This window comes from Mobula birostris, chromosome 7 (genome assembly GCF_030028105.1).
Source record: "Mobula birostris isolate sMobBir1 chromosome 7, sMobBir1.hap1, whole genome shotgun sequence".
Taxonomy (NCBI): Eukaryota; Metazoa; Chordata; class Chondrichthyes; order Myliobatiformes; family Myliobatidae; genus Mobula; species Mobula birostris.
Window position 1 is genome coordinate 16,377,563 of NC_092376.1, and position 21,093 is coordinate 16,398,655.

The 21,093-nt window shown below is 42.9% G+C and overlaps 1 protein-coding gene across 3 annotated transcripts in view; it reads left to right on the plus strand.

The window, feature by feature from the left end:
• Positions 1–21,093, plus strand: part of dhrsx (dehydrogenase/reductase (SDR family) X-linked) — a 365,248-nt gene that overhangs the window by 215,178 nt on the left and 128,977 nt on the right. For 2 of the 3 annotated variants that reach the window (XM_072262659.1, XM_072262660.1), the window contains one exon: positions 8,482–8,583. In XM_072262659.1, coding sequence (XP_072118760.1) covers positions 8,482–8,583 — 102 coding nt within the window. Of the gene's footprint in view, positions 1–2,092; positions 2,168–8,481; positions 8,584–21,093 lie in introns of all 3 variants that reach the window. The other variant, XM_072262658.1, reaches the window with a different exon arrangement.

The window sequence follows — 21,093 nt, forward strand, 5'->3', positions numbered from 1 at the left end:
AGCTTGCAGTGGGATCTGGACTCGCTGGAGAAATGGGTTGAAAGATGCCAGATGGAAATTAACGCAGACAAGTGTGGGGTGTTGCACTTCAGTAAGACCAACTAGGGTAGGTCTTACACAGTGAATGGTAGGGTACTGAAGAGTGCGGTAGAACAAAGGGATCTGAGAGTACAGGTCTATAATTCATTGAAAGTGGAGGCACAGGTAGACAGGGTCCTAAAGAAAGTTTTTGACACCTACTCCTTAATAAATCAATATATTGAGTACAGGGGATGAGATGTTATGTTGAAGTAGTATAAGACATTGATGAGGCCTAATTTGAAGCATTGTGTGCAGTTTAGGTCACCTACCCAGGAGAAAAGTATAAATAAGGTTGAAAGAGTACAGAAAAAATTTACAAGGATGTTACCAGGACTGGAGAACCTGAGTTATAAGGAAAGACTGAGTAGCTTAGGACTTTGGAACATATAAGATTGAGGGGAGATTTGGCAGAGGTGTACAAAATTATGAGGAGTATGGATAGATACAAGCAGACTTTTTCTGCTAAGGTTAGGTGGGGCTACAACCAGATGTCATGGGTAAAGGGTGAAAGGTGAAAAGCTTAAGGGGAATATGAAGGAAATCTTCTTCACACGTCATGGCCTGGTATGGGAACTGTACTTCCCTCAATGGCAGGACTCTGTAGAGAGTGGTACGGACAGCCCAGCGCATCTGTAGATGTGAACTTCCCACTATTCAGGGCATTTACAAGGAAAGATGTGTAAAAAGGGCCCAAATGATCACTGGGGACCTGAGTCACCCCAACCACAAACTGTTCCAGCTGCTACCATCCGGGAAACGGTACCGCAGCAGAAATGCCCGGACCAAAGGGCTCTGGGACAGCTTCTTCCACCAGGGCATCAGACTGCTTAATTCACGCTGACACAACTGCATTTCTATGTTATATTGACTATAAATATTATGTTGTACATAATATTTATTATAAATTGCACATTACACATTTAGACAGAGATGTCACGTAAAGATTTTTACTCCTCATGTATATGAAGGATGTAAGTAATAAAGTCAATTCAATTTAATTCAATTCAATGAGAGCGTGTAATGGGCTGCCAGCACAAGTGTGCATGTGGGCTTGATTTCAACATTTAAGAGAACTTTGTATGGGTACATGGATGGTAGTGGTATGAAGGGCTATGTTCCTGGTGCAGGTCGATGGGAGTAGGCAGTTTAATTGTTTAGGTGTGGACTAGATGGGCTATAGGGGCTGCTTCTGTGCTATGCTTTTCTATGACTCTATGACCTTAACTAACACAACCTAACTGGGAGATTCTTGTACCATTGAGGTCCTTGTGTTGAAGGTACTTCTATGTTCAGTTGAGTAAGGATCCTCACAGTTTTGGACCAGCAACAATACAGGATTGCCAGAGTATTTCCAAGGGAGGATGGCAGGTCACATTGTGCTTCTAAACACAACAGATTCTGCAGATGCTGGTAATCCAGTGTAACTGACAGAAAAGTGCAGGAAGGACTAGACTGCGCAGGTGCGCGACGCAGACAGGACAGCGCGGAGATTTTAAAAAGGAAGGGTACTTCCAATGGCTGTCTTTTGGATCAGGACAAGAAGAGTGGCATGGGAGCTGAGTTCTGAAGGAAGGCAGTTTTTTTAAAAACTTCTTTGAGTGCAAGAGGGACGAGACTGCGCAGGTGATGCACCATCAATAACGCCAAAAGACTGGAAGTAGAGTAAATACTGAAAGGCTTTTATTAGCAGTAAAATGTGACCTCCAGCATGCTGAGTGTCTGCCCCTGGACTGAGCGGAGGAGCAATGGCCCAATCGCCTTTATTCAGGGGTCTGTGGGAGGAGCCACAGGAGCAGTCAGCGGAGGGGTGTGTCCAGACAGGTAATCCAGTTACAACCTATATATATAGTTTACCACAGCAGGCGCGTGATGTAGACAGGACAGCGCGGAGAGTTTAAAAAGAAGACCACCCTATACAGTGGGCAGCGGAATGGATGGTAGCAGAGTGTAGGGCTTTGGCTTCAACGGGAAGAGGCGAGAACGAGGCACCAACTCTTTTTTTTCCCCTTAGCGAATCGGCCCAGACAGACAGGAACAGCAAGGCTCACACAGCCAACGGTTTTAAAAAATTCGTCTGTTTGGCGAGGTAAGTGGGTGAGTAAACTTATTTTTCCTGTTTCATTCCTGTAGAATTAGATAGCATGCCTGCAGGGTTAGTGCTTTGTTCAGGGTGTCAGATGTGGGAATCCTGGGAGACCTCCAGCCTCCCTGATGGCCACATCTGCGCCAGGTGCACCGAGATGCCGCTACTCAGAGACCGTGTTAGGGATCTGGAGTGGCAGCTTGATAACCTACTGCTTATCAAGGAAAGTGAAGAGGTGATAGACAGGAGCAACAGGGAGGGAGTCATCCCTCGGCTACAGGGGTCAGAAAACTGGGTGACTGTCAGGAGAGGGAAGGAAAATGCCCGGATAGTGGAGAGCACCCCTGTGGCTGTCCCCCTCAGCAACAAGTATCTTGTTCTGGATGCTGATGAGGGGGATGACCTGACGGGGGTGCCCACAGTGACCGGGTCTCTGGCACTGAGCCTGGCACTGTGGTGCAGGAGGGAAGGAGGGAGAAGAGGAATGCGGTCGTCATAGGGGATTCCATAGTCAGGAGAACAAACAGGAGATTCTGTGAGCCTGATAGAAATACTTGTATGGTGTGTTGCCTCCCAGGTGCCAGGATACGGGATCTCTCAGATCGGATCCAAAATATTCTGAAGGGAGAGGGCGAGCAGCCAGATGTCTTGTAACATGTTGGTACCAATGACATAGATAGGAGAAGGGAGGAGGTCCTGAAGATAGATTTCCGGGAGTTAGGAAGGAAGCTGAGAAGCAGGACCTCCAGGGTAGTAATCTCAGGATTGCTACCTGTGCCACGTGCTAACGAGGGCAAGAATAGTAGGATCAGGCAGATGAATGCGTGGCTGACAGACTGGTGCAGGGAGCAGGGCTTCAGATTCTTGGATCATTGGGATCTCTTCTGGGGGAAGTATGACCTGTTCAAAATGGACGGGTTACACCTGAACTCAAAGGAGACTAATATCCTGGCGGGAAGGTTTAATAGAACTGTTGGGGAGGGTTTAAACTAATTTGGCAGGGGGATGGGAACCAGAATGATAGAACAGTGGAAGGGGAAAACAGAAATAAATCTAAGATAATGAGCAGTAAAGATGTCAGGAAAGACAGGCAGGTGATGGGGCAAATTTGTAGCCATTGGGATGAGTTGCAGTGCAATCAAAACAAAAAGTACCAGGTACTGGTCTTAAGGTGTTATACTTAAATGCACGCAGCATAAGGAATAAGGGAAGATGATCTTGTCACACAGCTACAGATTGGCAGGTATAATATTGAGGCCATCACTGAGACGAACATCCAAGGATACACGGTGTATCAGAAAGATAGGCAGGTAGGCAGAGGGGGAGGCGTGGCTTTATTGGTAAGAAATGATATTAAATCATTAGAAAGAGGTGACATGGGATCAGAAGGTGCAGAATCTTTATGGGTTGAGCTAAGAAATTGCAGAGGTAAAAAGACCCTGATGGCAGTTATATACAGGCCTCCAAACAGCTGCAGTGATGTGGACTACAAATTACAACAGGAAATAGAAAAGGCTTGTCAGAAGGGCAGTGTTATGATAATTGTGGGGGATTTTAACATGTGAGTGGATTGGGAAAATCAGGTTGGCACTGGATCTCAAGAGAGAGAATTTGTAGAATGTCTGCGAGATGGCTTTTTAGAACAGCTTGTTGTTGAGCCCACTAGGGGATTGGCTGTACTGAATTGGGTATTGTGTAATGAACCGGAGGTGATTAGAGAGATTGAGGTGAAGGAACCCTTAGGAGACAGTGATCATAACATAATTGAGTTCACTGTGAAATTTGAAATAGAGAAGCCAAAATCTGATGCGTCGGTATTTCAGTGGAGTAAAGGAAATTACAGTGGCATGAGAGAGGAACTGGCCAAAGTTGACTGGAAAGGGACACTAGTGGGAAGGACAGCAGAGCAGCAGTGGCTGGAGTTTATGCTAGATGTGAGGAAGGTGCAAGACAGATATATTCCAAAAAAGAAGAAATTTTCGAATGGAAAAAGGATGCAACCGTGGCTGACAAGAGAAGTCAAAGCCAAAGTTAAAGCAAAGGAGAGGGCATACAAGGAAGCAAAAATTAGTGGGAAGACAGAGGATTGGGAAGTTTTTAAAAGCTTATAAAAGGAAACTAAGAAGGTCATTAAGAGGGAAAAGATGAACTATGAAAGGAAGCTGGAAAATAATATCAAAGAGGATACTAAAAGCTTTTTCAAGTATATAAAGAGTAAAAGTCAAGTGAGGGTAGATAATTGACCGATAGAAAATGATGCTGGAGAAATTGTAATGGAGATAAAGAGATGGCAGAGGAACTGAACGTGTATTTTGTATCAATCTTCACTGAGGAAGACATCAGCAGTATACCGGACACTCAAGGGTGGCAGGGAAGAGAAGTGTGCGCAGTCACAATTATGACAGAGAAAGTACTCAGGAAGCTGAATAGTCTAAGGGTAGATAAATCTCCCGGACCAGATGGAATGCACTCTCGTGTTCTGAAGGAAGTAACTGTGGAGATTGCGGAGGCATTAGCGATGATCTTTCAGAAGTCAATAGATTCTGGCATGGTTCCGGAGGACTGGAAGATTGCAAATGTCACTCCGCTATTTAAGAAGGGGGCAAGGAAGCAAGAAGGAAATTATAGACCTGTTAGCTTGACATCGTGGTTGGGAAGTTGTTGGAGTTGATTGACAAGGATGAGGTTACCGAGTACCTGGAGGCATATGACAAGATAGGCAGAACTCAGCATGGATTCCTTAAAGGAAAATACTGCCTGACAAACCTATTACAATTTTTTGAGGAAAATACAAGTAGGCTAGACAAGGGAGATGCAGTGGATGTTGTATATTTGGATTTTCAGAAGGCCTTTGACAAGGTGCCACACATGAGGCTGCTTAACAAGATAAGAGCCCATGGAATTATGGGAAATGTACATACGTGGATAGGGCGTTAGCTGATTGGTAGGAAACAGAGAGTGGGAATAAAGGGATCCTATTCTGGTTGGCTGCCAGTTACCAGTGGTGTTCCACAGGGGTCCGTGTTGGGGCCACTTCTTTTTATGTTGTACATCAATGATTTGGATTATGGAATAGATGGCTTTGTGGCTAAGTTTGCTGACGATACGAAGATAGGTGGAGGGGCCGGCAGTGCTAAGGAAACAGAGAGTCTGCAGAGAGACTTGGATAGATTGGAAGAATAGGCAAAGAAGTGGCAAATGAAATACAATGTTGGAAAGTGTATGGTTATGCACTTTGGTAGAAGAAATAAACGGGCAGACTATTATTTAAATGGGGAAAGAATTCAAAGTTCTGAGATGCAACGGGACTTAGGAGTCCTCGTGCAGGATACCCTTAAGTTTAACCTCCAGGTTGAGTCAGTGATGAATAAGACGAATGCAATGTTGGCATTCATTTCTAGAGGAATAGAGTATCGGAGCACGGATGTGATATTGAGACTCTATAAGGCGCTGGTAAGACCTCATTTGGAGTACCGTGGGCAGTTTTGGGCACCTTATTTAAGAAAGGATGTGCTGACGTTGGAGAGGGTACAGAGAAGATTCACTGGAATGAATCTGGGAATGAGAGGGTTAACATATGAGGAATGTTTGTCCGCTCATGGACTGTGTTCCTTGGAATTTAGAAGAATGAGGGGGGACCTCATAGAAACATTTCGAATGTTGAAAGGCATGGACAGAGTGGATGTGGCAAAGTTGTTTCCCATGATGAAGGAGTCTAGTACGAGAGGGCATGACTTAAGGATTGAAGGACGCCCATTCAGAACAGAGATGTGAAGAAATTTTTTTAGCCAGAGGGTGGTGAATATGTGGAATTTGTTGCCACGGGCGGCAGTGGAGGACAAGTCATTGGGTGTATTTAGGGCAGAGATTGATAGGTATCTGTGTAGCCAGGGCATCAAAGGTTATGGTGAGAAGGCGGGGCAGTGGGACTAACTGGGAGAATAGATCAGCTCATGATAAAATGGCAGAGCAGACTCGATGGGCTGAATGGCCGACTTCTGCTCCTTTGTCTTATGGTCTTATGGTAAAATGCAGGAGGAACTCAGCAGGTTAGGCAGCATCTATGGAATGAAATAAACCTGATGAAGGGTCTCTGCTCAGAATGTTAACTGTTTATTCCCCTCCATAGAGGAATACCACAGGTCAGGCAGCATCTATGGAGGGGAATAAATAGTTGCCATTTTGGGCCAAGAGTATTGGTCCGGTTTATTTTGTTCCATAGATGCTGCTTAACCTGTTGAGTTCCTTCAGAATTTTGTGTGTATTACTTTTTGTTTCTAGCTCCCATTAAGATGTTTCCACAGGGTTATCTTTCCAGTGTCCTGGAAGATCTTAGTAATAATGATTAATTACACTGGACAACCAAGATTTTGTTTCCTGAATACTTTTGGAATTTGGGCTGATAATCATGAAAATCACCATGAAATTTTCCTATCACGCACCATTTTTTTGAAATAGCCTGTATTTGTTATTTCAATTCATAATTGAAGTCAATTAAAATATTGCCTACAATGAAAGCTGAAAAGTTTTCTATCTTGTCCAGACATGCCTGTGCATGTTTAGGCAGGGTGGATAATGCGTAACAGGACATGTTTTAGAAAGGCTATAAAAACGTCACACATACATCATACTATGCATTGCGTTTACATGTATATCGGTTTGCGATCACATTGATACGCATGTTCTACATGCACATAACATATTATGTGTACTCATTATAATAAAGTAATCGTATTTTCAGGAGTATTTGTGATAGTAAAATGCTTCACCAATGTTGCAGCACCCACGATACTCCCTGTTATATTTGTGGCGAGTATATGCTATTATCTCAAAGACGGTGCATATCTTCTCTTATGAGCTCATGAGCTCTACTCTGGGTGTAAAATTGGCGACTAAGACAAAGCCTGGGCTCCTCAGATTTGTTGCGCAACTTGCGCTGTTGGTCTTAGAGCTTGGCTCCGAGGTGCTCAGAGGTCAATACCGTTCGCTATCCTGATGACATGGCAAGAGCAGAAGGATCGTGTCAATAGAGTGGATGTGGAGAGGGTGTTTCCTAAAGTGGGAGAGATAGTAAATCAGCCATGATGAAATGTTGGAGCAGACTCGATGGGCTCCATGGCCTAACTCAGCTTCTATATGTTATGGTCTCATTGTCTTAAATGACTATAAGACACTAATTACCAAAATGGAAATATAAATGCAAGTTGTTGTTTTCATCCCAAGCTCCTGCTGGCTTTCGCTATTGAACCATCTCTTTGCATCAAAGGGTTTATTCAAATATTGGAAGATAATTCAAAATTTTGCCCCTCTATCCAAACACAGAAAGGTATCTGCTTAACTATAACTTTAATGACAGTACCTCTTGTCTGTCAGTGATGAATTTTTAATATTTGCTACTGAGACTCGTTAGCAGTAAGATGATAGAGTTATAGAGTAATACAGCATATAACAGGCCCTTTGGTCTAATGAGTCCATTGCGGACCACATTTTCCATTTAGCTCATCCCATTTCCTGCATTCAAGCTGTATTCCCCCATGTATCTAACCAATGAGGCGCATGGTTGGTTGGGGTCAACCATGTAAGTTGCACCTCAGCTACCTATGTGGCAGGCAAGCCAAGGCAGCATGATATGGAGAGCAGGCTGTTGCCCGTATAGCAGAATCCCCCTCTCCATGTAGCTGATGAATCCAAAGAAATGGCAGAGACCGATACAGTTTGGCACCAGGAGGTGCCAGTCAGCATTTAGCTCAATGTAGGACAGCCTTAGGGACTCCAGCTCCGGACTTTTCCTCAGCGTTTACTCCTGAAACCTTCCTTATGAGCGGATAAGGCCGCAAGGCAATGTAGGTCTGAGATCAGAGCTTTTCTTCTACATGAACTGCCAACCATGTCTGAGGAGCCCCATTTTACCTGAAGCGGCTTGTCTTAAGGTGCCAGTAACCCACCTTTACCCCTTCTCCTATCAGCAAAAATGGTTCTGCTGGGCTTAGTAACTAAGCCATATGTGAAAGCCAGGAGCTGGACTTGGTTGTCAGAGGCTATTTGAGATGCATGCCATTGGGAGCATTTAATAGGTAGTGGGAGCTTATCCCCATTACCACCCCCAGCTAGAACAATCTTAAGGAACAATACCAAGTACATAACCAAGTGCTTTTTAAACGATACTCTTGTACCTGCCTCAACCATTTCCTGTGGAAGCTCATTCCATATACTTATCACCCTCTACATGAAAAAGTTGTACTGCAGCCCCCTTTTAAGTCTCTCCCCTCTCACCCTTGTTGTTATAAATAATATTTTCTTTCTCTTTTCATTCGCAGTGGAGTTTATGTACCTAGAGCTGGCTTCATTGCAGTCCATACGACAATTTGTGGAACATTTCAAAGCAAGGAACCTTCCACTTCACGTCTTGGTGAACAACGGTGAGTTGTAACTTATCCTTATGGGGTTACAGAGTGTATAATGCAGAATCAGTCCTTGCAACCCATCGGGTCCATGCTGACCATCAAGTACTCATCTTGATGTGACAAGAAGCTTGGACCTTAGAAGTTCTGTTCTAATTCAGTTTTCTAGCACTCTGTCCATAGCCTTCTATGTCAACGAGGTACTCGGCAGGTTGGGCAGCATCTTTGGAGGGAAATAAGCCGTTGCATTTTGGGCTGAGACCCTTCATCAGCACTGGAAAGGAAGTGGGGGCAGACTGGGATAATAAATTACGGAAAGGGGAAGGAGTACAAGCTGGCAGGAGATGGTTAAAACCAGGTAAGGGCGGAGGGAGGTGGATGGGGGTAAAGTAAGAAGCTGGGAGGTGATAGGTGGAAGAGGTAAAGAGCCAAAAAAGGAGGAGAGGAGATTGAACTATGGGAGAAAGGGAAGGAGGAGGGGCACCAGAGGAAGGTGATGGACAGGTGAGGAGAAGACAAGGGGTAAGAGGGGAGCCAAAATGGGGAATGGAAAAAGAAAGAAGGAGGGAGAAGAAATGAACAAAAGTTAGAGAAGTCAATGTTCATGCTTTCAGGTTGGAGGCTACTCAGACAGAATGTAAGGTGTTGCTCCTCCAACCTGAGTGTGGCCTCATCGGGGAAGAAGAGGGAGCCATGCCTTCTATGTAATGACATTTCTATCAATACTTAAATATTATGAGAGTATCTGCCTATACCCATTCCTCCCCCAGTTTGTTCCAAATTTCACCCATGTCTTGGGATGAAACCTTATTTCTCAATTCCCCTCTAAAATTCTATTCCCTTGCAAACCAGCGCTCTCTTGTTATGGCCATGTCCATTAAGAGGAAAGGCAGCATTGTAAGTTTCAATGATTCCATCCTATTGCAAGCAATTAATTTTTGATTGTTACTATTGAATCTATCCATACCCCCCACCATGGCTATGCACTTGATAACTTTGTATACCTCAGTCAGGAACCCCACCCCACACATCCCAAGCTTCACAGGTAGATAGAGCCGAGCAGAAAGCTTTTGACATATTAGCCTTCATAAATCAAAGTACTGAGTCCAGGAGTTGGGATGATATGTAAAAGTTTTATAAGATGCTTATAAAACTAGTTTGGAGAATTGTGTGCAGTTCTGGTCACCTGCCTACAGGAAAGATGTCAATAAGTTTGAAAGCGTGCAGAGAAAATTTACAAGGATGTTGCTGGAACTTGAAGACCTGAGTTATAGGGAAAGATTGATTAGGTTAGGACTTAGAACATAGAACATAGAATAGTACAGCACAGTACAGGCCCTTCGGCCCACAATGTCGTGCCAACCCTTAAACCCTGCCTCCCATATAACTCCCCCCCACCTTAAATTCCTCCATATACCTGACTTTATTCCCTAGAGCTCAGAAGAATGAGGGGAGATTTGATAGGGGCATACAAAATTATGAGGGGTATAGATAGGGTAAATGCAAGCAGGGTTTTTCCACTGAGGTTGCTTGAGAGGACATTGGTTAAGGGTGAAAGGTGAAAAGTTCAAAAGGAACATGAGGGGCTTGTTCCACGCTCTCTCAGAGGCTGGTGAGAGCGTGGAACAAGCTACCAGCGGAAGTGATGAATGCAGGATCAATTTCAACATTCAAGAGAAATTTGGATAGCCACATGGATTGGAGGTGTATGGAAGGCTGTGGTCTGGGTAAAGGTTGATGGAACTAGGCAAGTTGATGGTCCAGTATGGGTCAAAGGTCATGTTTCTATGCTGTAGTGCTCCATTACTCTCTGACTCTATCCTGCTATCCCCCCACCTCAAGGTCCAAGAGAAGCAAATCCAGCCTGTCAGAAAGGAAACAATATTGAAGTGCTGGTGGTCTGTAGCTTGTTGTTCTGAGTGTCCTGGTGATGAATCTGCTTGCTCCCACACCATACTAATCTTTGAGATTATCTGGATCATGCATAATGTGTGAATTACAGTACTATCCAAACTGCAACATTTATTCTAAGATAATTGCATAGCATAACTCTGCTCGCTTCATGCTTTCTTTCCTGTAATAAGACCATAAGGTGTAGGAGCAGAATTAGGCTATTTCCCCATTGACTCTGCTCCATCATTCTATCGTTGCCTGATTTATTAACCCTCTCAACCCCACTCTCCTTCCTTCTCTCCCTAATCTTTAACACCCTTACTAATCAAGAGGAGCTATAACATTAGAACAGTGACTGTTAAGATGGGAAACAGTTTCTTCCCCATGTTAACACGCACAATACACTGGAGGAACTCAGCAGGTCGGGCAGCGTCAGTGGAAACGATGAGTCGACATTTCGGGCCGGAACCCTTTGTGAGTGTTGCTTTGATCCCAGTATCTGCAGATTATTTTGTGTTTTCTTCCCCATGTTGTTGGTCTACTGAACTCCCTGCCGCTACCCAGGTTTCATCATGCATGAAACACCAGTGGCATTGTAGTGTTTACCTTAAAACTTGTGTCATAAATGCATCTTATGCTAAATATCAATCTACTGGAATATATTATTAGTTAATTTATTTGTGGTAATTTTACTTTATGTGTTGTGTGTGAATTATATGTACTGTGTTTTATACCTCAGTCCGGAGGAGCATTGTTTTGTTTGCTGGTATACGTGTATACTGTTGAATGACAATAAACTTGAACTAAGATATATTTGTGCAATTTTCTCAGAGATCGTAGCGTAACTTAACTGTCACTTTATCTGTGCACTTTATCTGTGTTTTGGTTCATTTCTGATACCGTGGTGTGATTATCTGTATCTATTCCTGGTTTAATATTTCTCGATTTATTTTGAAACTGGTGCCAATGATGAAGTTCAGAGAGAGAAGCTTAATACGATAACAGGGATGACAAAAAGCGAAATTAAAAATTAAGCTTCACGGAGAGAATCGGATTTGAAAGAAAATCAGTTCTTAAGTAGAAAGGAGGCCAAGTGAAACCAACTGGAATCTGTGAAATGAAGAGGAGAATAGTGTTACTCCGATTAGCATTTGATTGTTCAGATCTGTAATCCATAACCTGAAAAGGTTGTTGAAATGTATTGAATGATAATAATCAAAAAGAAATTGCTTTCTTTAATCACAGAATCATTTAGGTTTACAGTACAAGTGTTGGCATTCACACTGTTTAAAAAATAAGTCAGCTCCTTAGGTGACAGCTCTGTATATCAGGAGTGCATGAGACATTCCCAACCATTCTTAAGCCATGGACCTATGCCAGTAAGCAAGGAGTCTGTGGGCTCCAGATTGGGAAGCCCTGTATAGAGCATGTGTGAATCGGAGAGGCTGCTTTAGGAATGCTGTGTTCAGTTTTAGTTTCCCTGCTACAGAAAAGGTTTATTAAAGCTGAAAAAGGAGTACGGAGGATATTTGCCAAGATGTTTGTTTGTTTGTTTGTTTATTTATTTATTTATTGAGATACACTGCGGAATAGGCCCTTCCAGCCCTTTGAGCTACACCACCCAGCAATCCCCTGATTTAATTCTAGCCTAATCATGGGACAATATGCAATGATCAATTAACCTACCAACCACGACATCGTTGGACCATGGCAGGAAATGCGTAAGGTTACGGGAGGAACATACAAACTCCTGACAGACAGCAGCAGTAATTGAATGCGGGTCATTTGTACTGCAAAATGCTGTATTAACCACGACACTACCGTGCCTAGACTCAAGGGACTAAGTTATGGAGAGAGTTCGAGCAGGTTGGAACACTTTTCACTAGAGCATTAGGAAAATGAGAGGTCATCTTATAGACAACACACACAAAAAAAGCTGGTGAACGCAGCAGGTCAGGCAGCATCTACAGGAAGAGGTACAGTCGGCGTTTCGGGCCGAGACCCTTCGTTAGGATTAACTGGAAGAAGAGATAGTAAGAGATTTGAAAGTGGGAGGGGGAGGGGGAGATCCAAAATGATAGGAGAAGACAGGAGGGGGAGATCCAAAATGATAGGAGAAGACAGGAGGGGGAGGGATGGAGCCAAGAGCTGGAGAAGGGAAAGGATCATGGGATGGAAAGCCTGGGGAGAAAGAGAAGGGGGGAGGGAAATCCAGAGGGTGGAGAACAGGCAAGGAGTTGTAGTGAGAGGGACAGAGGGAGAAAAAAGAGAGAGAGAGAAAAAAAGGGGGGGGAAATAAAAAAATTATAAAATAAATAAATAAGGGATGGGGTAAGAAGGGGAGGAGGGGCATTAACGGAAGTTAGGGAAGTCAATGTTCATGCCATCAGGTTGGAGGCTACCCAGACGGAATATAAGGTGTTGTTCCTCCAACCTGAGTGTGGCTTCATTTTGACAGTAGAGGACGCCGTGGATAGACATGTCAGAATGGGAATGGGATGTGGAATTAAAATGTGTGGCCACTGGGAGATCCTGCTTTCTCTGGCGGACAGAGCGTAGATGTTCAGCAAAGCGGTCTCCCAGTCTGCGTCGGGTCTCGCCAATATATAGAAGGCCACATTGGGAGCACCGGACGCAGTATATCACCCCAGCCGACTCACAGGTGAAGTGTTGCCTCACCTGGAAGGACTGTTTGGGGCCCTGAATGGTGGTAAGGGAGGAAGTGTAAGGGCATGTGTAGCACTTGTTCCGCTTACAAGGATAAATGCTGGGAGGGAGATCAGTGGGAAGGGATGAGGGGCACGAATGGACAAGGGAGTCGCGTAGGGAGCGATCCCTGCGGAAAGCAGAAAGGGGGAGGGAATGATGTGCTTAGTGGTGGGATCCCGTTGGAGGTGGCCGAAGTTACGGAGAATTGTATGTTGGACCCGGAGGCTGGTGGGGTGGTAGGTTACCTATTCTTGTAAGCGGAACAACTGCTACACATGCCCTTACACTTCCTCCCTCACCACCATTTAGGGCCCCCGACAGTCCTTCCAGGTGAGGCGATACTTCACCTGTGAGTCGGCTGAGGTGATATACTGCATCTGGTGCTCCCGGTGTGGCCTTCTATATATTGGCGAGACCCGATGTAGGCTGGGAGACCGTTTTGCTGAACACCTATGCTCTGTCAGCCAGAGAAAGCAAGATCTCCCAGTGGCCACACATTTTAATTCCATGTCCCATTCTCATTCTGATATGACTATCCACGGCTTCCTCTATTGTCAAGATGAAGCCACACTCAGGTTGGAGGACCAACACCTTATATTCCGTCTGGGTAGCCTCCAACCTGATGGCATGAATATTGACTTCTCTAACTTCTGTTAATGCCCATCCTCCCCTTCACACCCCATCCCTTATTTATTTATTTTATATATTTTTTTTATTTTTTCCCTCTTTTTTTCCTCTCCTCTTTTTTCTCCCTCTGTCCCTCTCACTGTAAGTCCTTGCCTGCTCTCCACCTTCCGGGCTCCCCTCCCCCCTTCTTTTTCTCTCCAAGCTTCCCATCCCATGATCCGCTCCCTTCCCCAGCTCTTAGATCCACCCCTCCCCTCCTGTCTTCTCTTATCATTTCGGATCTCCCCCTCCCCGTCCCACTTTCAAATCTCTTACTATCTCTTCTTTCAGTTAGTCCTGACGAAGGGTCTCGGCCCGAAACGTCGACTGTACCTCTTCCTAGGGATGCTGCCTGGCCTGCGGCATTCACCAGCAACTTTGATGTGCGTTGCTTGAATTTCCAGCATCTGCAGATTTCCTCGTGTCTGGGTCATCTTATAGAGCTATCTTAAAATTGTGATGGCATAGACAGGGTGAATGTGCAGTCTTCTTTTCCCCAGGGTTAAGGAATCAAGTACTTGAAGGCTATAGATTTAAAGTGAGTGGGGAGAGATGTAACCAAACCCTGAGGAGCAAATTTTTCACTCACAGAGTGGTCGGTATATGGAATGAATTACTAGGGGAATACTGTTCCCTCTCAACTGCACAGGTGCACAGCCGCGCGGTAACTGAAATGCTCCTATGCACATAGCCTTTGTTGCCGAGTAGATGGGATTTTCTTTTATATAACATTTTATTAAAGTGCCGCACAATTTTCTGCTCAGGGCAGTGGTTGGACTGTGCAGCTGTAAAAATATAATTAGAGCTAACATTGCAGAGGAAGTGGCTGAGGCAGGTATATTAATAACATTTAATAGGTTCATAGATAGGAATGGTTTAGACTAGGGGTTCCTAATCTTTTCTATGCCATGGACCAATACCATTAAGTGAGGGGGTCCATGGACCCCAGGTTGGGAACCCCTGGCTTAGAGGGATAAGGAACAAATGTGGGCAGATGAGACTAACTTAGATGGGAATCATGGTCAGCATGGACCTTTTGGGCTGAAGGGCCTGTTTCTGTGCCGAGTGACTCTGTAAATCTAAGGACTCCATGTAATAAATCTGTGGAATTCTCTGCCCGGGGAAGCAGGAGAGGCTGCCTCAATAAATATATTTAAGACATAGGTAGATTTTCGCATAGTAAGGGAATTCAAGTTTAAGGGGAAAAAGGCATTAATGTGGAGCTTAATTAATGGAGCAGGCTTGATTTGCCAGATGGCCTAATCTGAAATAAAAAAAGACAGTAATACCGATCACAAAACTACTCGGTTGCTGTAAAAACCTTTAATTCATGTCATTAAAGGGGGAAGGGGGATCGGGAAGGAACTTTTCTATCTTTACTGGATTTGAACTATATATGACCCCAGACTCACCAATGCCTCTAGACTGCCTTCTGTTTTGACCTAATGGATAAGCAGGGATGGGATCAGGGATACTCTTGCTCCTTTTTCTTATGTTCATAAGTTGGATGTGAGAGTAAAAGGGAGCTCTTTGGAAGAGGCAGGATAGACTGAATTTTCCACAGCATCTGCCACAAGCGGGACCCCTGATGGCCAAATATTTTACTTATGATTCCCTTTCCATTTCTGATGTGTTGACCCATGGCCTCCTTTCGTGCCAAGATGAGACCACCCTCAGGGTGAAGGAGCAACACCCTATATTCCGTCTGGTTACCCTCCAACCTGATGGCATGAATATCAATTTCTCCTTCTGGTGAACAAAATTCCACCCCCTCCCCTTCCCCTGTTCCCCACTCTAACCTTTCACTTCTCTCCTGCCTATTACTTCCCGTTGTCCCCTCTGCCTTTCCTTTCTCCTATTGTCCACTTTCCTCTCCTCTCAGCTTCTTCCTTCTCCAGCCCCCAACCTTTCCAACCCACCTGGTCTCAGCTATCTATCACCTTCAGCTAGCCTCTTTCCCCTCCCGCACCTTTTTCTTCAGGCATCTTCCACCTTCCTTCTCAGTCCTGAAGATGGGTCTCGGCCCAAAAGATCGACTGTTTATTCTTTTCCATAGATGCTGTCTGACCCGCTGAGCTCCTCTAGCATTTTGTATGTGCTGCTTTGAATTTTAATTCATTTGCTTATGGGATGTGGACACCACTGGCAAGACTGATTATCCACTAGCCCATTTTAGAAAACCTTGAGTCATAGGTGAGTCTGCATTCACACAATGTCCAGATCTTGTAAAGATAAAAAGATTCCTTCCCTTAATTCACTTCTCTGAGGGGGCATAACTTTATGATGATTGGAGGAAAGTACGGGGGCTGTCAGAGATAAGTTTTTTACAGAGTGGTGAGTGAGACAGATACATTTGGGAGTTTTAAAAAAACTTATAGATCGGAACATGGATGATAGAATAATGAAATTCTATGTAGGAGGGAAGGGTTAGATTGATCTGAAAGTAGGTTAAATGGTTGACACAACATTATGGGCTGAAGGGCTTGTATTGTGCTGGAAACTTCCATATTCTGTGTTCTATGTTCTAATGACATGAATTAAATGTTTTTACAGAAATCTAGTAGTTGATCATGACAACTGATTTTTTAAAAAAATTCAGATTATTTTAATGATGCACATTTAAATTCCTCAACTGTCATGATGTTATTCAAATTAATCTATGATCATTGAACCTTCTACATGAGAACAAAATAATCACTATGCTACTGTACCCACTTTGCTTATTTCTGGTTCCATCTTAAGGTTTTAAATTAATGGATAATGAAGGGAGAATGAAATCAGATACAGTCAAATGCACACTGATACCAAATGTATTGGTCTGTCAGAGGTATTCTTCAGAAGAGAAAATAAGCCCAAGTCTCGTCTGGCTGTTCTCATGGATCCTAAGAATTCCATTGAAGAATTTTATAAAAATGCCGTGACTTCAGCCAATCTTCCTCCTTCAACCAGAGCAACATAGAACATAGAACAGTACAGCACAGGAAGAGGCCATTCAGCCCATGATGTTGTGCCAAACTAATTAAACTAATGGCGCAGAATTCCTTTTGCTTGTACGTAGTTTATATCCCTCCAGTCTCTGCATATTCATCACCCACTGAGTCACTGTAAGCCTTTCTTCCAGTGGATCATTCTCCTAAAGGAAATAATTCAAGACTCAAAGATTCAAAGTACATTTATAATCAAAATATGTATGGAGTATACAACCATGAAATTCATCTTTACCTCAGACAGTCACGAAACGAAGAACTATGGAACCAACCCAGTCAAAGAAAAATATCCAACATTAAACTTCCCTCATCCTCTCCATGTGCAAAAGAAAATTGTGCAAATAGCAACAAAAAATGAGCAAAAATACAGAATATAAAACACAAAATCTAAAGGCAGATTTTAGTTCAGTTCAGCTCAGCGTTCCATTCATTTTACAAAAGTGTGTCTATCCCATGGAATTATTTATTCAATAATAGCTTACACGACGAACAATCACCATTGTTCTATAATCTTTTTTTTGTGCAGGGTTGATTCTTGCAGAGCTGGTTGTGAAACTGAACATCGAATATAAGTTACTTAGCTCCTCAGAGCTGATCAGGGAGATTACGTCTAATCTTTGACCTAACTACATACATGCATCACTTCCCCATGACTCTTAATACATTTGAGACCCAAAGTCTGTCCATCTCGGCATCTAAAATTAAAAGCTGACACGGTTCTGTTTATTGCTTGTGTAAGAGTATGCCTTTGTGAAAATATATTTCTATCAGATGGTATATGTGGTCAATATAGAGAAATCAATATGACAAAAATTAAGAGCATTGATTTGTGATGTACTCTTTTATTATTGCTAGAAACAAAAAGGCAATGTTTTTGTGAACTAAATTGTTCCAAGTTTTTTTTCTCATGTCTGAGGGATGTTCAAAAGTTCAAAGTACTGTACATTTATTATCAAATATGTATACGTTATACAAGCTTGAGATTTAACTCCCCACAGGCAGCCACGAAACAAAGAAACCCCAAAGAACTCATCAATAAAAGAAAACCATCAAACACCCAATTTACTGAGAAAAAAAACAAATCATGCAAACAATAAACACAAGTAAATAGTGTTCTGAACTGAAGTCCACAAAAAAGCATTCACCCGCAGGCCCTTAGTTCAGCACAGATTGGAGAAGGAACTCATTAACAATATAAAGAGTTCCTTATTTAGTTATTTATCTATTATCCCTTTATTTATCTGTCTTTCTATTGAATTATTATGATTTGTGTTTTTTAATATTTACAGCTTGTCTACTTTTGCACGTTGATTATTTGTCAAGCTTTGTGGCTTTTCATTGATTCTGTTGTATTTCTTTGTTCTACTGTGAATGCCTATAAGAAAGTGAATCTCAGCATAGTGTATGCTGACATACACTACAGTGCTAAAGTCTTCAGTGTATATATAGATAGATAGCTAGGGTGCCTAAGACTTTTACAGAACTGTATTTGTCAACATGGAGTGGAAGAACGAGCTTATATATCTGGTGGGCGGATCGGATGTTGGGAATAGTGAACTTGGAGTGCCACTGGGGGGATGTAGGAGAGGTGGCACAGAGGGAGTGACAGCTGTGGGGGTTGCATGGCACTGGTGCAGACACACCCTGCCCTGTGACACCAGGCAAGGTCATTTGATTCTGAACAATTAGTGCTTCCTGCTCCCTCTCTTCTCCCTTCCCCTTTTCCCAACCATGATTCTGTGTCCCTTTCCGAATCTCAGTCCACGACAGAAACTCATATCAGAATCAGGTTTACCATCACTCACATTTGTCATGAAACATGTTGGTCTTTTTTGAGGGAGCAGCTCAATGCAATACATAAAATTCTTACAGTACTATGCAAAATTCTTAGGCACCCTGGTTATATATATGTGCCTAAATACTTTTGCACAGTCTGTATGTGTACTTCGATAATGATGTACTTTATGTACTTTGTTTATGCACTTTATGATTATATGTACTTTGACAATTCTGGTGCAATGAACTGGAAATAATTAGAGAGCTTAAGGTAAAAGAACCCTTAGGGGAAAGTGATCATGATATGATTGAATTCACCCTGAAATTTGAGAAGGAGATGCTAAAGTCAAATGTATCTGTATTACAGTGGAGTAAAGGGAATTACAGAGGTGCGAGAGGGGAGTTGGCCAGAATTAATTGGAAAAGAACACTGGCAGAGATGACAGCAGAACAGCAATGGCTGGAATGTCTGGAAGCAATTCGGAAGGCACAGGATATATACATCCCAAAGAGGAAAAAGTATTCTAAAGGCAAGATAACACAACTGTGGCTAACAAGAGAATCAAAGCAAAGATATAGGTCAAAGAGAGGGCATATAATAGAGCAACCATCAGTGGAAAGTTAGAGGATTGGGAAGATTTTAAAAACCAACAGAAGGAAAGTAAAGAAAGTTATTAAGAAAGTAAAGATAGAATACGAAAGTAAGCTAGCCTGTAATATTAAAGAGAATACCAAATGTTTCTTCAGGTACATGCAGTGTAAAAGAGAGGCAAGAATGGATATCAGACTGCTGGAAAATGATGCTGGAGAGGTAGTAATGGGGGACAATGAAATGGCAGACAAACTGAATAAGTATTTTGCATCAGACTTCATTGTGGAAGAGACTAGCAGAATGGTAGAAGTTTCAGGTGTTTGAGGCCATGAAGTGTGTTACCATTAATAGATCGAAGGTTCTTCGGAAACTAAAAGGTCTGAAGGTAGATAAGTCACCTGGACCAGATGGTGTACACCCCAGGTTTCTGAAAGAGGTAGCTGAAGAGATTGTGTAGGGATTAGTAAAGATCTTTCAAGAAGCACTAGATTCTGGAATGGTTCTGGAAGACTAGAAAATTGTAACTGACACTGCACTCCTCAAGAAGGGAAAGAGGCAGAAGAAAGGAAACTATAGGGCAGTTAATCTGACCTCAGTTGTTGGGAAGATTTTGGAGTCGATGATTGAGTCTTACGGTACTTGGAGGAATATGATAAAAATAGGCCATAGTCGGCATGGTTTCCTCAAGGGAAAATCTTGCCTGATAAATCTGTTGGAATTCTTTGAAGAAATAACAAGCAGGATAGACAAAGGAGAATCAGTTGATGTTATGTACTTGGATTTTCAGAAGGCATTTGATGAGGTACCACATGTGAGGCTGCTTAACAAGCTACAAGCCCGTAGTATTACAGGAAAGATTCTACCATGGATAAAGCAGTGGCTGATTGGGAAGAGGCAAACAGTGGGAATAAAGGGAGCCTTTTCTGGTTGGCTACTGGTGACTAGTGGTATTCCACAGTTGTCTGTGTTGGGACTGATTCTTTTTACGTTATATGTCAATGATTTGGATGATAGAATTGATGGATTTGTTGAAAAGTTTGCAGACAATTTGAAGATAGGTGGAGGGGCAGGTAGTTTTGAGGAAGTAGAGAGGCTGTAGAAGGACAGAGAGATAAAGAGAATGGACAAAGAAATGATAGATGGAATACAGTGTCAGGAAGTGTATGGTCATGCACTTTTGTAGAAAAAAATGGAAGTCTTGACTATTTTCTAAATAGAGAGAAAATACAAAAATCTGAGGCACAAAGGGATTTGGGATTCCTTGTGCAGGATTCACCAGAATTTAATTTGTAGCTCAAGTTGGTGGTGAGGAAGACAAATGCAATGTTTGCATTCATTTCAAGAGGACAAGAATATAAAAGCAAGGATGTAATGTTTAGACTTTATAAGGCACAGGTGAGGCCTCACTTGGAGTATTGTGAGCAGTTTGGACCCCTTATCTTAGAAAGGATGTGCTGAAATTGTAGAAGGTTCAAAGGAGGTTCATGAAAATGATCTCTGGATTGAAAGGCTTGTATATGAAGAGTGTTTGATGGCTCTGGGCCCGAATTCACTAGAATTCAGAAAAATGGGGGATGACCTAATTGAAACCTATTGAATGGTGAAAGGCCTTGATAGAATGGATATGGAGAGGATGTTTCCTGTGGTGGGAGAGTCACAGCCTCAGAATAGAGGTGCATCCTTTTATAATGGAGATGAGGAAGAATTTCTTTAGCCAAAGAGTGGTGAATCTGTGGAATTCTTTGCCACAGAAAGCTGCGAAGGCCAGGTTTTTATGTATATTTAAGGCAGAGGTCAATAGATTCTTGATTGATCAGGGCATGAAGGGATACAGGGAGAAATCAGGAGATTGGGGCTGAGAGGAAAATTGGATCAGCCATGTTGAAATGGCGGAGCGCACTCAAC